This window comes from Lycorma delicatula, chromosome 1, assembly GCF_047948215.1.
Source record: "Lycorma delicatula isolate Av1 chromosome 1, ASM4794821v1, whole genome shotgun sequence".
Taxonomy (NCBI): Eukaryota; Metazoa; Arthropoda; class Insecta; order Hemiptera; family Fulgoridae; genus Lycorma; species Lycorma delicatula.
The window spans coordinates 112,960,028-112,981,292 of NC_134455.1; the positions used below are offsets into that span (position 1 = coordinate 112,960,028).

General features: G+C 30.9%; 1 protein-coding gene across 3 annotated transcripts; it reads left to right on the forward strand.

The window, feature by feature from the left end:
- Positions 1–1,040: 1,040 nt before the first annotated feature.
- Positions 1,041–20,478, forward strand: LOC142321272 (esterase OVCA2). 3 transcript variants are annotated; one of them, XM_075359271.1, is made up of 5 exons: positions 1,041–1,276; positions 7,877–8,039; positions 11,886–12,083; positions 16,821–16,958; positions 20,171–20,478. In XM_075359271.1, exons 1-5 carry the CDS (start codon positions 1,172–1,174, stop codon positions 20,311–20,313), a joined length of 747 nt encoding a protein of 248 aa, XP_075215386.1. In that variant the 5' UTR covers positions 1,041–1,171; the 3' UTR covers positions 20,314–20,478. The 3 variants fall into 3 exon arrangements, with proteins under 3 accessions (XP_075215386.1, XP_075215396.1, XP_075215391.1); XM_075359276.1 differs by lacking the exon at positions 1,041–1,276 and adding an exon at positions 1,796–2,069; XM_075359281.1 differs by lacking the exon at positions 16,821–16,958.
- Positions 20,479–21,265: the final 787 nt, after the last annotated feature.

Below are 21,265 nucleotides of genomic sequence, written 5' to 3' on the forward strand. Positions count from 1 at the left end.
AATAATTAATAAATTCACTGCATTTCTCATAATGTTTAACATTGAATTTGCTAATTTTTGTATGCGCATTCTACTTTCACATTATTTAACAATCAGGGGATGATTGTAGGATGCACTGTTCTATTCTGAATGTGAATCTAATCAATGTTTCGATTTGTAAGGTGATTTTAAGATGAATTATGATTTCAGATACTTTTTTGTATTATTGCATAAATTAATTACTGGTAATATTTGTAAAAAAAAATTAGTAATGCTGTGAGTAGCAAATGTTTGCTTTTATTAAACAAATATAACCAATATGTAATTTGTGTAACAGTACAATAATTAGTTCTTCAAGAAATGACATTATAATTCTGTTACAATTTTTAACAAATTAATAATCTGATTGAAAAGCTTTCCACCAGTGTAATATTCCTTACTCCTTTTAATTTATTAATTTTGTTTTTTCTGATGTTTCTATAAATTCTGTTTTTGTTTTCATCCATTAGTGAGTGATCCTTGTATTTATGTAAATTAAAATTTATTTATAAGAATATTTAATGATATAAAAAGAACACTGGCAAGGATATACCAAGTTCGACCTTATTAAGATTTTATTGAGAAGAGTGCTCAATGTTGACTTAATTCCAAAATGCGTGGTCTTAATACCTATCTTCTTTTTTAACCATCGGGACCACCGTGAGGTATTGCTTCAGAGGATGAGATGAATGATTTGTAGCGTGTGAAAATGCCATGCCTGATGGCGATTCGAACCCGGGACCTCCGGGATACTACGCCAAACACCTATATTTGGCGTAGTTTAACGATACTTACAGTAGCTGGCTTTCTCAATCGGGTCAATCAAACTTATTAATTTGGGTAGGAAGATTAACAACTTTCCAGTCATTAAAATTTCCTTAGATCTAAGCCTTTGGTATAAAGGAAAATACGTACACTATTGACGCTTTTAAAAAATACGTATTACGGTTAATTTACCATACCGTAGAGAATAGCAATAGCAACTATCGAACATTCATTCGATGTATCGTTTGTATAAGTTGCTTAGAGGTACAGCAGACAATTGTGAAGCCGTACGATGAACGTGTTAAATGAAAAATAACCGCATTTACTTTAACAGGCCTTATGTAATTATGGTTTATTTTTTCTTAATACTTTACCTTGATAGTAATATATGCGGCAGCGATTAGCGTCATATTTTTTTTGTACTTTCCTGACTTTTTTCAACAACCACCACCGAATTATTAAATCTTTGGAGATGGAAAATAAAAAGATGAAAGTAAGCAGATTTTAATTATGCATTTTATTTCAGTTTGTTATAACTTCTTGTTTCAACTTATGTGAATAGTCGTATTAATAGGTCACAGGTAGTTAAATATTAACCATTAGAGTAATAGATTGATGTTTATGTGTGTTGAAGATTTGTAGCCAACTTAAAATTACGTGGTAGTTCAGCCCCGTACAATTGCTCTTTAAATTATGAAAGTGAGTGTAATGTTATTTTGAACATTATTAAAGTAATTTTGAGTCTTCATATACTTTAAAGTGGTGTTTTGTTAATTAAATCAATCTTTATTGCCTACAACCTTACATCAATCTTTATTCAATCGCAAACATTTTTTTTATATTTCTGCGATGCGTTTCTTTTTATTTAAATTCTGTTAGTAATTCTGAACAATTACTTAGTCAACTGCAAATTTTTTCATACTTAAATATTTCATAGTAGACAGCTTAGGGTCAAGAAAACAGAAGATCTAAACGTCGGTAAGCAGATTTGGACAGCGGGTGATCCGTACAAGGTCAAAGTCCGCGACGTGTTATCAGTACTCTAGTCAATTAGCTATCAGTTTTGTGAGTAATTTAGATGCTAATCCATTCTTTGGAAAGAGATGAGGATTAATGTTAGACTTTGTGGATAGAGATTAGGGATAAATTACCAAGGTATTCCAATACTACACCATCTTATATGATATTTACCCTGCATGTGCTGTGCTAATAGTTATGTGTACAATGGATAATATCTTATGATGAGCACTTTCAGTCATATACGGCTGACCCTGACAGCTATTAAGGTTAGTTTATGATTTTTGATCTGTTTTCACAAAACTCTAACATTAATTTTAATCCTAACTTCCTTTCAAAGGACTTTAACCTCTTTCTGCATTAGAATTAGCATCCGAACAGGTTTTCATAATTCATAAAACTGATTGCTAACTGACTAGAGTATCAATAATGCTGCACAGACTTTAACTTTGTATGGATCACCTCTTTCTGACATTTAGTTCATGTGTTTCCCTGATTTGAAGCATTTGTACTTTGGTATATTAAATATGAAAAAAACTGAAAATGATCAAGTAATTGCTCAGAATTACCCTGTTATGTAAAAGAAAAAAATATATGCATACATATACACATAGCTGAAGTTGCCAAATTTTGTTATTTCGTAAGTAAACTTAATAAGCGTAGACAAAATAAAAAAAATTATCAAAAGCCAATTGGCTTGAGCCAGGAAAACGTTTATAAACAATAGAAATGTATCTCTATAAAACACTGTTTTAGAAATTTGGTAATATTTTTATAGATGTATTATTTATAGCTAGAAATCTTGAACAATATGGAGAAATAAGAAAATAGCAGAGGTGCTTTAGAAATTTATGAAAATTATAAAAAAAGAATATTAAAAATTAGGCAATGATAGTATGCAAAATCAAAAGGTTTTAAGAAAATTTGTAAAAGAGCAGTTTGGTGCAAGAAAATTTCTAAGATAAGGACAAATAAAAAGGAAGTACAGGTAGTAAAATAAGTAATCAAAAAATAGGAATGTACATAGAAGATTGTGGATGTAATTTGTTGAGTGCACAGAATAGGAAGAAATCAGGAATTGCATTGAACTAGTTAAATGGCAGATTGTAAGTTTACTTAGCAAGTGGCTGAGAAATTATTAAAATTCTGTAATGTAAATATGGCACTGTTGAAATTGCAAATATTTTGTTGTCAATAAAAATTCTATTGATTTTTGTTAGTGTTAATGTAGGATGATTTGTTAATATGAGTGGGTGATGTAGCCCTTAACATTTTAATAAAGTGAATTTCATTAGTTGTGAATTGTTTTAATCCTTTGTATAAGGAGTAATCATTTTCAACATGTTATAATAGCAAATTATCAATATCTTCTCTTTATATAATCATTAAAAAAAAAAAGAAAAAATATGTGGTTATAATACTTATGGAATTTTATATCTATGCTTGTACACATTTTTGAAAAAATGAAATGATTGAAATTTTGTGTTTAATTAGAATTTATTTTCCTTTTGATCATATGTCATTTAAGTTTTGTGTTGAAAAATTTAATATCAATTCAGAAATTGATATTAACAGGTTTAAAAATTGAAGGTTTAACAGATTGAAATTTGTTTTTATGAACATGTTTATGTAAATGTAATTCAGTATTTTATTTTTTTAAATACTGATTTTCAGTGTGTAGTAAACAAATTTACAATTGTGTATCATAATTTCAACAAAGTTGAAAGTAAGTAAAAAGTTACTCTCCAAGTTTTAGCCGAGAGTAAAAAGGATTTAGAAGAAACAATGAACGGCATAGATGAAGTCCTACGCAAGAACTATTGCATGAAAATAAACAAGAACAAAACAAAAGTAATGAAATGTAGTAGAAATAACAAAGATGGACCACTGAATGTGAAAGTAGGAGGAGAAAAGATTATGGAGGTAGAAGAATTTTGTTATTTGGGAAGTAGAATTACTAAAGATGGACGAAGCAGGAGCGATATAAAATGCTGAATAGCACAAGCGAAACGAGCCTTCAGTAAGAAATATAATTTGTTTACATCAAAAATTAATTTAAATGTCAGGAAAAGATTTTTGAAAGTGTATGTTTGGAGTGTCGCTTTATATGGAAGTGAAACTTGGACAATCAGAGTATCTGAGAAGAAAAGATTAGAAGCTTTTGAAATGTGGTGCTATAGGAGAATGTTAAAAATCAGATGGGTGGATAAAGTGACAAATGAAGAGGTATTGCTGCAAATAGATGAAGAAAGAAGCATTTGGAAAAAATATAGTTAAAAGAAGAGACAGACTTATAGGCCACATACTAAGGCATCCTGGAATAGTCGCTTTAATATTGGAAGGACAGGTAGAAGGAAAAAATTGTGTAGGCAGGCCACGTTTGAAATATGTAAAACAAATTGTTAGGGATGTAGGATGTAGAGGGTATACTGAAATGAAACGACTAGCACTAGATAGGGAATCTTGGAGAGCTGCATCAAACCAGTCAAATGACTGAAGACAAAAAAAAAATACAACTCATACAATACAATACAAAATAAATAAAGGAAATTACAGAATTCTAGTTCAGTGATTATCAAACACAGTATGATTAACAATGAATGTCTTGATTTAAAATGTTGAAAAACATTCAGTACACAATAACTGGCTAGATAACTACTATTCTGTTATTATTTTTTAATCAATTACCAACATTGTAAAAATAAGTCTGTAATTATAACAAAAGTAATTATGTATTTTATATATATTAGTAATTAAATATTTTTATAAAAACATTACCTTTAAATACATTATCAAATCGAAGACCAAGATTATATAAACGTAAAAGTTCATCTTCATTAGAAAGATCATGATCTACACTAAGCTGAATTACTCTAAGTACACCATTTTCATCTGTTTTAGGGATGTAGGATGTAGAGGGTATACTGAAATGAAACGACTAGCACTAGATAGGGAATCTTGGAGAGCTGCATCAAACCAGTCAAATGACTGAAGACAAAAAAAAAAATACAAACACATTTATTTTGATTATTAAATCATAACTGATTTTTTTAGTCATAATCAGAAGAAATGAGGAAAGTAATTTAAAATGGAAATAGATGCAAAGAACATACTTTATAATTACGAAATAATTAAAAAAGACAATTATCTGACACACAAAAAAAACTGAAAACAAAAACTATAATACTACTTAACTGTGAATTAGTCCTACTCAAAAGAAAAAAAACTCAGCTTACAATATAACAGTATAGCCCAAATTTATTCCGGTGATTAACACTCTTGAGCGCTTGTCTGTGGTATTTTATTTTAATACCGTTTATGACAATGCATTTAATTAATAATAGTTGTTTTGTTTTGTGTTTTGTTTTTTTTTTTACTTGTGTAGCTGCTGTTTTTATTCGAACTAGTTGTACAATATGAATTAATGAAGAATATAGAATATTTAATAAATGATGTTTTCTTTTATTTTTCTTGTTGTTTACTATCTTTTTTTATTACCTTAGTTAAATTCAGACTTGTGTAGTTATTAATTATTGTATTTAAATTGCTTTACAAAACAGTTTTTTCCTTGTTCCCGTCAGCATGTCTTACAGACACAATCCTTCTTGCCTGACATCATTCGGCTGTACTCATTCTGGTAAAAATCTTGCAACACATTTAATAACATTTTCATCAACTATGTGACTGGGTTTCTGTTTGCCGATTTGTGGCAATTTTCCACTTGTTTTAACTAATTGGATTGAAGGGCTAAAACACTAAACTCATTTTGAATTTTTTGAATGCTTTAGCTGCTTGGTAGTAAACTTAAAATATTGATTTTTGCTGGATTGATGTAACTGTTTTATTTTATTCTTTATTTTAATGATTAATTCTTCATATTCCCTACCTAAGTCAGCATAATTTTGTGGTATTAAACCGGTTTCTTCTGTAGAAATATTTAAATTGAAGAAATCATTTAATTTACTGGTAACTGACAATGCTATTTATTTTTTAAAATTGGTTCCTTTGCGCTGCTCAATCATTTTTGAACCTTAACAGGGAAAATGCCAAGTGTTGAATAAGCTTTATTCACAGACTCAACTATAACACACAGATGCTCAAATATATCTTGAAATTCTGATTCGCTTTCTGTATTATCTTGTGATTTTTATATTTTTTTAAAGCATTTTGTACACACTGTTCTTCCTGGAATTAATTTTGAATTTGGATTGCTTGTTGAAAGTGTCAAAGATATTTCTCGAAGAAATTTCTTAACCGGTTTAGTGTGATAGCTAAATGGGTCAGAGCAAGTTTTCCCATTATTACGAAAATATTTATCTAAATATTCAGTTTTATGAAAAGTACAGATATTTTTTGTTTTAGTACATCCACTTCTTAAAGATATCAATGTTATTTGCTGTTCAGTAAACTAAAATATGGTGCAATACTGAAATCAATTTGCAACATACTGTTTCAGTGTGAGTGTGAATGCCAAATGAAAACTCCATAATCTGTTTTTATAAAATTCAAGGGTTCTTACAATAACAATACAGTTAGTATGAATTATAAAACTACCAGTTGCACCTCACTTTGTCTTATTCCAATTTCTCTACAGCTAAAATATAAATTTCTCTAATAAAATTAAAAATAAAAGATATCGAATAGAAGTTCACTGCTAATAAAATTTCTTCATAAACAAGTATACATTACCTAACCACAGTATTAAACAATACAACATATATCACATTGAAATCAAAACAGTAACTGAGCCTTCTACAATGTTTATATTCGGGATTACGCAAACATTCATGTTCATGCATGTCTATTCACTTTTGTGTTTAAACATGTTTTGTGTGTATGAGTCATACTTTAAGTAACAAACTATCTAGAATATAAGTTATCTCATTATAGACCTATCAAGCTATTTTGTATAGTAAGTCTGCATTATTATCTGAAAAAATACATGCTGTGAATGTTTGGATATATTTTTCACTGTTAGAAGGAACAGTGTTTTGAGTGGTTTTGATGGCTTCATTACTCATCAACCCCTTTGAGTAACAAAATAAATTTTATATGGTTTTAAAGTACATAAAAGGTACTTACTGCTGTATACATTTCAGATTTTTGCCACCTGTCCCACATATGGTTTTTGGGTCCCAAAAATGAGACACTTTCAAAATCCTGCGATTTGGCGTCCATCTTTTTTTAATGAAGGACACTCTGTAATAGTTTAATTTTTTTTATAAGTACTACTAGTACCTAAGAATTAAAAGGTAAAAAACAGGTCTGTTATTTTTTTAAGCCCTTCATTTTTTATTTTGGGCCTAAAATTTGAAAAAAAAAACAATTTGTAAACATAACTTAAGTAAACATTACAAGATTTGCTTATGTAACAAAATGACCCCTTTTTGACCTCTGTATGATGTAAAATAAAATTTCTACAGCTCATTGAAAAAGTGTCGAAAATTACTGTTTTTACCTAGTGGCATGTTAGAAAATTGTCTATTACTCAAGGAAAAATTTTCTAAAAATATAAAAAAATATTTTATTACCACTGCAAGGTGGCTAGTTATATACCAAATATCATCAAAATAAAAAATAATGATGCAATAAAATTTTTAAAATTTGTTTAATACAATCGAATACTGGTTATTACATTTCACCACTCAAATTAATTACAGATACTGTTGATAAAGTAATTTGTTTTTTAATATTGTGTAAGATGTTTAGTTTAACACACTTTTACTTGCACATATACATTTTATATGAATTAGACTTTTTTTAATTACAGTTCATTAATGATATTCTCAATTTTATTCTTAATAATTTAATTCTATTTGTATATTTTTATTATAACTTAATTTATACTAATTCAAAACAATATCAAGCATGTAAATGTACATAATTTAAAAGTAGAAAGGATGATTGTAAAATAATAAGTTTAATTAAAGCATGTAATAAAGATATAGGAGGTCTATCAATGGTAAAATATCAGTGATGTATGAAAAAGGATAATAATTACATTAACTAGTCAAAAATTATTTGTGTTGATAAATCTCGTGATAATTTCTCTTATTTTATAAATATTTATTTTCAGATATTATGTCTTCATGGATATAGACAAAATAAAGATGTATTTAGAGAAAAATTAGGACAGTTCAGAAAGAATTTAAAGCAACATGCTGAATTTTACTTCACCGACGCACCACATGTAGTTTCCATTCAGAATGCCCCAACAGCTGTTACAGGTGTTAATGCAGGTATTTCACACTGAAATATTTAATAAATAATTGAATAAGGTCTGGCAAAATTAACTGCTAGAATTCTCACCAATGTTGTAAAATCACTTGCAGAGAGGTGCATGCAGTGCTATGCTATATTGTAACGAATGACTTATCATTTCAGTTGTATCATGGTATGGGATAGTGAGCAGCAGCATACATTCCCCATTGAAATTAAATATTGGTGATTCTGTCACCACAACACAGGAATTATTTATTCTCTCTTATTTTAGGTTGTCAAAATTCTGTGGTTCCTGTCTGCAAGACCATTACGGGTCTTACACATTTGAAAAATAAACCATTTGGTAGGCTATACACCATTCATTTACAACTATTTGGTAACCATTTGAGTGGCTGAAAATATCAGACGAATGAGACTGGCTTTTACACAATCCCCACATCAACTTGTAAACATGCTGCCTCTTTGAATAGTCAAATCGGACTGTCAAAGTCCGATTTGACAGTCCGGTAGGTAAAGAAAAATTTTACATGTGGATCTGAAGTTTCATCCATGTAAGGTAATAGTCATGCAACTATTAAGTTAACAAGAATAAGTGAATTGCATTATATCTTGCCAGACTATTCTTCAGATTTGACATTTTTGTGGTCTGCACATGTTTGAAAACTTCTTCATGTTTGAAGTCTTCAAACTTAAACCAAGGAAAATTGATGATCTAAAAACTGATATCACTGGAAATTAACATACAATAATGAGAAACTTCAGGCTGAGATTGCAAATTTGAATAAGTAATGTAGATCAGCATATGTATGATATTTTAAAACAAGTAGGTTAAAAAAGCAATTGTTTTTTCTTTAAAAACTTTTTTTTTCATAACAGGTTTTCTACCTGACTTTATATAAGGCATTTGCCTTGCAGACTGAGTGTAGAATGAAACAGTTGAAAAGTCATTCAAACAAAAGAAAAGACTAACAAATTATAAAACATGCATCTCATTTAACAGAATTTATCTTATTTAATTCAAAAATATGTATTTTTAAAATTTTGAATAATTTTTTTAATTTTATGATTGCTGAAACTGGTCCACCAACTCTAAACTTGCCCTTTTAATAATGCTTATAGACACATTTTGTAATGTAATTCATGTAATTTTTTTCAGTTTCAGTTTTACTTTCCTGTTACATTATTACACTGAATTACTATATAGTATAATGTATATGAGAAACTACATTAATCAGGTCAAATTTTGCATGTTAGGGTTTTTGCAGATCTTGATATTTCATGACTCCCCTCTAACCAAAAGACACAGCTTTAGCATTGAAAACGTCCAGAAGGATGTATGTACATACATATAAGTAAGCAAGTAAGTACATGTCGGCCAGATTTCTACTTGATATTTCCAGATTAGATGAACCAGTTTGGCACATTGGTTTCTGAACATTTGACGTTCTGTATTGTTGCCATTTAATTTTGATCACAACTGATCAAGGGGGCAGAGAAACATCATGGTGGACTTCATACATCCTGTATCTCAAAATGTTTGTTAAAGGGTAGATACGTCTTTTCATATAATTTAATGCTTCTTGGGTACCTACAGTACTTTTTAATGCTATATGGTCTTATTCAAACTGCCATATTTAGGGGTGGGGGCTTTTTACTTGTCATTTGTCATGAAACATCAAGATCTCAAACATCAAGTTGTCATTTGAAACATCAAGATCTACAAAAACCCCAACATGCAAAATTTGACCTGATTAATGTAGTTTCTCATATACATTATACTATATAGTAATTCAGTGTAACTATATAACAGAATGTAAAAATGAAACTGAAAAAAATTACAAATCAGATTTTTGTACTAATTAAATAATTCCATTACATTAGTATGTCATTTTGGTTTTTTGTTTGGTTAATGCAGTGCAGTTATTTTTGTAAGTAATTTATCCAACCCATACGTTTAAATATAGTTATTTTTTGATTAACCGTAATGCAAGTTCATAAATTAAAATAACAGTTGAGCTTGTTGAAGAGAAAATATAAAAGTCAAGTAAGGTACCATGTAAGATACAAGTTTTTTATGTTGGACGTAGATCAACCTGGATGTCTGAAAGAGTTCCTCATAGGCAGCACTTAGAGATCATCAGGGTTGCAATACAAGGTTTGATCAAAAAAAGTTTTAAATTTTCTGTTCTGTATAAGTCCAATTGTCACATTCTTTTTTTGTTGTGTTGGTACACATATCCCTAATGTATATTTACATAGATAGCCATATTGGATGATAAGTTTACTGTTGGCTTTCGAAAAGGCTGCATGTGTTTTTGTATGGACGCCGATTTTTAACTTGTGGAAAAAGTAGAACAAAAAATTTGCATTAAATTTTGCTTTAAGAATGGAATAAAGTGCAGTACCCTATTGAAAATATGGATTGTTACTTTTTGTGATTTTTCTATGAGTGAAACAGTATTTATAAGTGGTATAAATTTTTCCAAGAGACCTATAAAGACAGTTGAAGATGACGAGTGGCTGGACATTCTAGCACATCAACAACTGATGACAACATCAAAAAAGAGAAGAAAATGATTATGGACAATCATTGAATCACTATCGGAGAGGTTGCTGATAATGTTGGCATTTCATTTGGCTCATGCCAAATAATTTTTTTTGGATGGTTTAGACATGAAAAATTTGGCTGCAAAATTTGTTCCAGAATTGTTGAATTTCAACCAAAAGCAGTGCTGAATGAACATCGCTCAGGAGTTGCTGAATGAAGTGAATGACGATCCAGAACTGCTCAAATGGATCATAACTGGTGATTTCGGTCTTGGCTCTTCAGGAAGGTTCCATTGGGACAACTGGGTCTTTTAGTTTTGATGTCATACCCATACACCCATGTTTCATCACCATGGATGGGTGTATGAGTATGGCATCAAAACCAAGGGTCAGTTGTTCCAATGGAACCGTCCTGAAGACTGAAAAAACCCATCAAGTTCGATTGAGTGTGAAGGTTTTGTTTCAGTGATTTAGTGTGTCGTGAGTTCTTGCCACCAGATGATATGTCAATAAGTAGTACTACCTGGAAGTTCTACGCCATTTGCTTGAAGCAATCCAAAAAAACACCCAGATTTGTGGCGAAACAATTTATGGCAGTTGCACTATGATAATTCACCTGCTTACACTTCACTGCTTGTTTGTGAAGTTTTGGCCAAAAATAATGCTGTTATGATGCCTCAGCTTCCATATTCACGGAATATGGCTCCCTGTGACTTCTTTCTATTCGCCAAGCTGAAAAGAACGACATTTTGCTAACATTGAAGGGATAAAGACAGAATTTGTGAAGGAGTTAAATGCCACATTGAAAATTGCGTTCCAGAACTGCTTCAAAGATTGAAAAAAAGCACTGGTACAAATGTTTTATATTTGAAGGGGAGTACTTTGAAAGGTGACAAAATAAATATTACTGAATAAAGATTTTTGAGAAAAACTAAAGTTACGTGTATTTTTTTATCAAACCTTGTATGTGTACTATATAAAGGATAATAGGTGAAGTGCCCATTATGAAAAACCAGGCCTCCTACAAATCTTTCCTAAATATGAATATAAAAGTGTAGAAAGTAACTAAAAGGTGATGTTTTCATGCCAGCCACAAGCTACCACTTTCTTAATAACCATTGGAGTTTAACTGGCCATTTTTATAGATTGAAATCCCACAAATACAGTAAAAAGATATATCCACAAATATTAGTAAAAAGATAAATATCTTGATGTATATTGATAACTCTCATCATGAGAAGAAATTTACTTAGGAACTTTTGTATATTAGGTTTTTATAAGTTTCTTTGGTTAAGTTAATATGATTATTTTTATAGATGAAAGGAGCTGGTGGTTCACAAGTGAAGATAACACTTATCAGTCAAAGCTTAAAACAAATTTTTGTATCGGCTTAGAAGATAGTTTAATTGCTTTAAAGAAAATTGTATCAGAAGAAGGACCATTTGATGGAATTTTAGGATTTTCACAGGGTGCTGCCCTCACTGCTATTATTTGTGGTCTTATTGGGAAAAATGGTGAGATAGCATTCTATTTTTTAACTTTAGAACTGTGGTATGAAAAATCATATAAGTTTGCGCATCCATATTTGTATTTTTTTTTAATTTCCCTCGCTAATTATGTTACATTTATGGAATCTTAATTTTTTACCTGCAAGAATTATCTGGAAAGTACATGGACTGACCTAGTTCTTGGCCTGATAAAGAAAATATGGGGTGGCCCAAGATAAATCGAACCAAAATCAAGTGAAGAATACATGATCTATAAGGTAATATTATACAGATAAATGAAAGACAAAAACCTACTTACATGGGTTCCCCTGTCTTAGGTACTATTGGAAATGTTGACTGCCATGGACCAGGTTTGAGCCTGGTCCATCACGTTCAGTGTGACTTGCTGTAACTTGTCCCGTTGGATGTTAGTGATGGGTTGCATATGTTCTGTTACAGTGAGTCGAGAGTAAGTGGATTGTTCTGGTAAACCTTGACCTTCAGGTTGCCCCATAAATAAATATCACAACTGGATAAATCAGGTGACTGTAGAAGCCGTAGATCCTTCAAGACAGTCCTGTCACATGTGTAAATTGAGTGCACTGCTTCCAAAGAACATGTGCTGTCATGCTGTCTTGCTGGTAATGTGCAAAATGTCATTTGTCTGGCGTCAGTTGCTCTATGAAGTGCTGAAAGATGTCAGCAATGTAATCCAATGAATTCATCATGTCTGGAGAAAATGATTCCAATGATTCTTGTCCCCAACATAGTGCACAACACTCCTATCTTTATATCATGCAGTAGTAGCTGGAATATTTGTCATGGGTTTTTAAAAGCTCAATATTGTGAATTAACATAGTCTCCGAGGTGGAACCATACCTTGTCGATCATGAAGTAGAAGTTTGGTTTGAGTAAACCACTTTCGATATCGTCAGTAATCTTATACAGTACTATACACGTTTATCATGGACTGTAGGCTTTAACTAAAGCCATAATCGTGTATGGCTTCAGGTTTAGGTCCTTTAGGATGCTCTGCCATGTTTGCTAGAAAAATCTTCCTTCTGTGTCTCAATTCTTTTCACAGGAGCATAGATCCATTTCATTCAAACTTCTTTATGAGCTCCCATATGGATGAATGTGTGGGTGGTTCACTGTTGAACTGTGCATGGAATTGCACTCCTTTGATCGATCTGTCCTGAGCATAATGAATCCTTGACGATGGATATTCTGGCATCCTACACATCTGTGGCATATTTGTGTGCGTGCACTAGTGGTTAGCTTTATGTCAACTGCATTTCCTTCACAGCTACAGATGTTCCCTCACACATCCACATTCCACGCACAGGAAGGATGTTCCCCTCCCTCCTGTGCGTTTCCCCTTCGCCATTCAAAGTCAATGGGCATCACAGCTTGCTGTGTAGCTTTCGAAATGTTATTACTTGTTGCTACATTGATTGTATTAAAGCTTATTGGTTTCTTCTCTTCCATATCTGGTTCAGTTTATCTTGGGTCACCCAGTACAAGATTTTACAAGAGTTTTTTTTTTATATCTTAATGTACCTTGGAAGTTTGATTATTTAGATCAATGACTTTCCAACTTTCTAATGCCCTTATTATAATGCTATTTATCCAACTATGTAAAGCTGTTGTCTCAGCTTTGACTTTATCTGAAGTGAATCTTCATCCAGTGAGGGATTTCTTCAGATTTGGGAAAAGGGAGTAATCATTAGGAACCAAAGGTGGTAAATATGCACATATGAAACCACTTTTTGAACTGTAGGTTTTGAAGTTTTGCAGGAACAACCCAAAACATATATGTAGATGCATTAGTTTGGTGAAGGAGCACTTTCTTTTTAATCAGATGTGGCCATTTAGATTAAATAGCTGTGTTTGGTCCAGTAGTGAAGTGCAATACTCCCCATTATTGGTCCTGCCTTTTTCCAGGTAATCTGTGAGCACCATAACCAGTGAATCCCAAAATAGTCATGACAGTTTTCATTTTCTCTGGTGCCCTTTTACCTGCTACCATCCAGTGTTTAATCACTGGTGTGTAATAATGAATCCATGTTTCATCTACAATTATAAAACGTTAAAGAAATTTAGCAGAATCGCTTTGAGGAATGTTCAGATAAATACATTTTTGGTCAACTTTTAAGAAATACAGAAACCATTTCAAGCATGTTCATACCCAACATCAAATAAGTGAACACAGTCTGTTGAGATGTTTGTAATGTCAGCAAGCTTACTTACCACCATTTGGTGATCATCTAATATGGCATTATGGATTTTTGTGATGATTTCATCGGTCATACAGGTTTTTGGGCATCTCAAGTGTTCATAATTTTGAATGGGTGTATGACCATCTTTAAATTCAGCAGCCCTTTTTTTTATCATCAAAAACAAAAGGGAAGAATCCTTTAAAGTGGACTCTTAACTCTTTTTGAATATCCATCATGGTTAAACCTTTTAAAGTAAAGTACTTTACTAAATATTCATTTAATAAATTGATTTCTGTAAGTGAATAAAATTGAATAGTACTGGATGCTTTTTCCTTTCACCTGTTGTAATTTATAAGTGATTAATTACCATAATGTTAAGCACCATTTGCTACTTCTTTCCTTTAAACATTTTGCTGCTGGAGCAAAATATTTAAAGGAAAGAAGTAACAAATCATATGGATTAATCCATATGCTGGAATAATCCAGCATATAGATTATTGTCGGTGCCACTGTTTCAACCTTCTTGAAATCTTATTCCAAGCTCCCTTCAACTGCAGTTCACTCACTTGACAGTATTTACTGGAAAACTACCCAAGGCAGTATTGAGCAACAGCTAACTTCTGTTAAAGTTCTCCTGTGATTTTCATAACCTATTCTAGCCTGGTCACCAAGATTGCCTAATCTAACACTTTAGATTTTTATGTCTGGGGATGGATGAAAAATATTGTGTGCAAAACAAAAATAAATTGTGAGGAATTGAGTGTCCACATTATGGCCTTTGGTAAAGCCCTTCAGGACTTGGAATGGAGGGGGTGGTGAGGCGACCAGTAACGTCACAAGGTGGCTGTCTTCCCCCTACGGGGTTGGGATGTCCACATTATGGATGTGGCTGAGCAATATAAGGACAACACTGAAGAACTAAAAAGAGTAACAAAAGTAGTACAGAAGTTTGTCAAGAAATATGTTGAAAATGGCAGGCTCATTTTTTAACATTTATTATAAACTTGTACATATATTGCACTTTGGTCTAGTGCACTGTTTCTAAATAAAATTATAAATATCCTAATTTCTCTGTGTTTTATTCTAACATATCTTACACCATTTTGTTCAGAATTAAATTCCCTACAAGTATTGTTTGAAAGTGTTATGTGTTTATTACCCATTTAACAATGTTATTATACATAAAACATGAAAAACAGGGGTTTTTACCCCAATTTATTGGTTTTCACTCCAGATTTTTCAAGAACTAATGCAGATACAGTTCTGTGACCTATTTTATTCAATTTTTCAGGTAAAACACTATAAGAAGTTAATAATTCTGTCTCTTAATGTCCTAAAAATCTCAGTACAAAATTATTTCACCAGGCTAGCTGAAATATGAGCAAAAAAATTTTTCACTAGCTGTAAGTCGCAAATGAAGCATTTTAGGACATATGTTTGTATGAATTTTTTCCATTAATTTCATGACTAGAATAGGTTATGAAATTCCCAGCAGAATTTTGTGATACTCTCTATATAATAATAAATTATCTTCACTTTTCTATTTATTAATCGTATATAATATTGTCACTTCACCGCACACTTGAAAATTAGCAGAAAATTACATAAAACAAAGTGAAATTTTTGAAGAGATACATATGAAATTCTTACACAAAATCACTGTGAGAAGATTAGTTGTAGTAAGGTATTTTATGTGTGTATCAAGAGTAGGAAGCCTGACTTTACTATAAGCATATAAGCCCTGAATTGGTCTTTTTGCACAGCTATCAGATAGAAAACAAAGTTCCTGAGTAGATATCAAGACAAAGATATCAGTCCCACCAAATTTTGTAATTATTGTACATGGAGTAACTCGAGCAGTCCCTACAACAATAAGTACGGATCCATTAGGCAATTACCCAAAACTTGGGAAGAAAGACTTCAGAATAAGCAAAAAGTGTAGAAGGTGACAAAGGAATAATCTATCCACAGATTGTAAGATGAAATAAAAAACCTTTCCCAAAAGGATGCTTCAAAGCCCTTTCCAGGCATTGGGTATCCTATCCACAATTCCCAAGGAAATTGTGGATCTATACCTTAGAATGATATAAGTTTCCTGATCAAAATCATTAATCAGGAATGTGCATACATCAACAAAGAATAGTCTCTTTCCTTAGGAAAACCTTTCCCAGAATTTTGTAAATTAGGACTGACTTAAAACTGTTAACCCACTCCCCTACTGGAAGATGCATTTTTATAATCATCACATTTTTAAGATACATTTGTGAAAAGATTTCAGGAAGTAAGTGATTATTAGCTTATATCTATTTAGATCAGGTGGCTGTCAAGGCTTTAGCAAGAGTAACGTTTAGGAAACATCCTGAGGCATGGAAGTTTACAAATAACTTTATAAGTTACTGTCCATTAGCCTATCAGTGAAAGAGTTTAGGAAACAGAACCTATTCTTAAATGTGTCTTTCCAAATGAGAATGATCATGAATCATTTAATCATGGAGAAGAAATATGGTATGAAATTCTTAATGTGGAATTTTTGTTTTTGTTTTAGCATTGCCATTTAAGATAAGGTTTGTGATAATTGTGGCTGGATTTAAATCTCTTTATGATGGTCATACAGATTTATATACAAAGATAAATATACCATCACTTCATGTTATAGGAGAAAATGATGAAGTTATACACCAAGGTAGTACTTTTTTAGAAATGAAATTAGAATATTTTATTGTAAGATTACTGTATTATTAAATTGTTTTACATTTCTACATGGTTATGAGATTAGAAGATTTTATTAGGCCTTAAGGTTTTCAGACACTTCTGATAGGTATAATTGTCTTTGTACTATCCATTGATAAATATGTTGCAACAGTATGCCATACAGAATGACTAGTGACACTTATCTATTAGAAGTGGAATTCAATTATCAATCATATTCACTCTCTAAAGCCTGATAATTACAATCCCTAAATAAATTATCTATTGAAGATGTTTACCTGCAACGCCTTGTACAAAATTTGATATAAGCAACATCAATGTTATCTTGATGAGCTACAGACAATTTTGCTGCAATTTCATATATTATTGAGAATTGAGAACAAGATTAACTTCCAAAACCACTTAGCATGTAACTTGTCCAAGTGCAGTGAATTTTTGTTTATGATGAGTATAGTTTCAGACACAACCAACTCAACCCTACCTTCATGCAGTTACTCAACTCCAGCTGATTGATTTCACAAAATAAAATCACTGTTATCAGCAGCCGACTGCAAGGATCTAGCAAAGTCTGTGGCAATCTACTGGACAGTGTGAGAACTCACCTCTCGAAGTGCTGTGCAGTTAAAAGAAATTGAATTGAATTTTGTTATTTCTGTAATTGTACAGAGTATGGCTATTGAACCAAATATATGTAATATCCTTACTTAAGAGACATACAAATTGAATATAATTGTCTATGTGATTCAAAACCTCAGCTGCAGAAGCAGTACAATGAGAAGTCATCCAGCTTCAAGGGTTGCGCAATCTGTTATTTTCACACATTCAGTTTAAATTGCTTACTTTAAGTTTGTACTCTGTGGAACAGATCCCCAATTCACATGGATTTGGATGGACTTCCAGAACAGCCTTTACAATGTATTCATTAATAGTCAATCTGACTAATCCATTATTTTTCTTTTGTAGTCAGGTGGTGGTCACCCGTACTCTTCTCAAATTGTGTTGTTATTGCAGTTAGTTCACATAGAACATATTGGTTGTATTTTCCTAGATGTTATAGATTTTTAAAACTGCAGTACCGATATTTTTACCTGTATATTCATACACCTGTAACAAAGTAAATTAAAAAAATTTCAATACATCATGCTACAAATTACTAATTTTTATAGCAGTTTTAATAATGAATGTGAGCACATTGTAGTTTCATCTTAGTTATGTGATGCATCTATTTTCAATCAGTGTAGTGGGGTTTTGAGATAATTACATACTTTATTTGGCTCAGTTATTTATATTATACAGAATGTGAATAATTTGGATTATAGTAAAAGTAGATATCTTCCTTCCAAGTAGCTTCAGAATTATTTAAATAAATATTTATTCTGTAATCTTCTTAAACGTAGGTTTGTTTATTTCTGTTCACTTATTCACAGCTTGAAAGTTGTCATCCAGATTTGATAGGTCAGGGGACCAGACCTTAGAAATACACATTCTTTGAAAACTCATAAAAGAATTTTATCATGAAATGAACAGTATAGGATTATCTTATATTCTACAGTCTCCTCGCATCTTTTGACAGTGGTGAACTGTATATCATGGCTTAGAATTTACAATTAAATCAAAAAATACTGAACCCAGTTACTCTGTTTCTTGGCACAGCTTACTACCATATGCCAACTTTTTTTGCATGTAAAAGGAAGACTGCAAAGACATCTGTTTTGTTTGCTCATCACACACATATGATAGTTTTAGTTGTTTGTTTGTCTGTAAGGTGAAACCAATTTTCATCCAAAAAAACTGAGTAAAAAATATGTGTTACAGTAGAGAATGTTTTTTAACCGTAACAATAATTAATTCTTTTTTGATAATCATCTTCACTCACTTCATGAAAAAATTGAATATGATAGGATACGGTTTTAAAATATTTCTAACAACTGTATGATGTAAATCATATGAAATATTTAATTCCCCAAACTTTCTAAGAGATTTTGTGAAGATGTATTGATTTTCTACTGAATTGTATTCATTAATTTGTTAAAATTGATTAAAAGTAAGTTCATTCATGAACTGAACATAAGAGGTTGTACAAAATAGGTTTGACAATGAACAATCTTCAATTGTTTAATATGTCTCAATACTATACCAAACTGATGAAGTGCAACACTACACACTGAAAATTTTTTGAGCCAATAAATAAGATAAGGTCAGGCCTGATGATGTCTCCCACATTCACCAAATACCTACACATTCACAGATTTACCTCATCCGAGTTCAGAATTCACCAAACACTAAAATTATTATAAAAAAATTTGTGTATAGAATAATGTTGTACTTTTAAACTGGTCATCATGTATAATATTACTATTGGGGCAAACTCCTGGTTAAGGAATAACATTGTATTTTTTCTTTTAATATTAAAAGTAAACTAGTTTTTTTAATTCCACTCAATAAGTGAATCAAGATCATATTGTACAATAGTTATGATTATTAATGTTAATCTTAACATTATCAATACTTTATTATTTTTATACATCAAAATTTGTGAACGACAGATACATTTTTCTACATTATTTACTGTTACTTCAAATATTAAAGGTCCAAAATTTGAATCCTGAGGGCTTAACAAGAAATTCATACTAATCAAAATAGACATATCCATTTGTTTAAAAATGTTATAAAAGAATTTTATCAAATCATCATACAAATCATACAGTAGTGAAATAATTAGAAAATATGATCCATCTCATAAAATGCTTTCTCTGTTTTAATAAAAATTACATAAACCTGAATATCTGTATGCAACTATGCCATAAAAATAATTAATTTATTATTATGTAAGACCTCTTCCAAATATTTTAATATTTATCTACTGATTGAACTGTCATTAATAATTCACATCTCCTCATCTCCCTTTTCCAAAATGTGTGTGATTTTAGATAATTTATTAAATATTAAAAAATGTTGAGAGGTAGTTTTAAACATTATTTGAAGGTGTTTATTCCTAAGTACTAAATGTCAAAGATTGAAAGGATCAAAAAACATTGTCCTTAAAACTTTTAAAGAGAGATGAAGTTAGTGCTATAATTATTTTACTTGTATAATTATTATGTCACAAGTAAAATAGTTGTGATCTAATTGTGAAATTTTAGCTCTAAGACAATTAAAAAAAAAAAAAAAATTTTTTGTTGGTAGATCGTAGCAGAGAGCTTCTTTCAGTATTTGAAGATAGCAAGGTTTTGATTCATCCTGGTGGTCATTATGTACCAGCATCAAAGGACTTAAAAGAGAAATACATCGACTTTTTGAGTACTATTAGGAATAGTATTCCTAGTTGAAACATTAAAATAAATGACTTGTGGTTACCTTTATAGAACAATATTTTAAAAATTAAGTATTTTCCTGTAATATAATTCTGTTTGGAATGTTCATTCCTGTAATTAAGTTACATACTGTGATAATGTTAATATGTGTTGATATTAAATTAACTTGAAATCTTAAAATGTTGTAATTCTTTTACTCTAAAAATTATAGCTCTAATTGCTTTTATTTCATAATATATTTACAAAAAAAGAAAAAAAGTTTAATGTTAGTAGATTATGAAATTGTATAGGTAAAATCAGTGAATTTTTGAATATTTAAAAATTTTTCTGAAACCAACAGATGGGTTTCCATTAATTTATAAATACCTATTCAAAACAATATAAATGCATTTTTTCTGTACCCTTCTGTTTTCAAATCATTCCATATCAGCTTCTGTTCACTTTAAGAAATGCCAGTACTATCTGTTGTATGATTGTGTATTTGAATTCACTTTAGTTGAGAATACAGTTTAAGAAATTTGCTTATTTTCCAACAGTTGCACAATAAACCAGAAAAATAAATGTATAAGTTGCCTTTCGGTTAAAATTAGGAGATGTTTCTCACTTCTCTTAAAATATAAATATACCTATATTTTATTTGCCATAATTGAAATGGTTTTAGGTGATATAGCTGATATAAGACACAAATCAGTTGGAAAAATGCAGTAGCCATTCTCAAGGATACATTCCATTATTAGGATTTGCTTCTTCTTATAGCCTTCTTCAGTGATACAAATATACTGTTTCATAAGATTGATGAAATGCATAAGTGAAACTTTCTGTATCATAATTATAATGGCTGTTTAGTGAACATTATTATTCTCAGAGCAAGCAACTCTAAATGTTGCCTCATATACCTCAGATGTTATAGTTGTGAGAAATAATGGAAGTGTGACAGGAGAACGCAAGGGTCTCCGGCTGCGGGTAG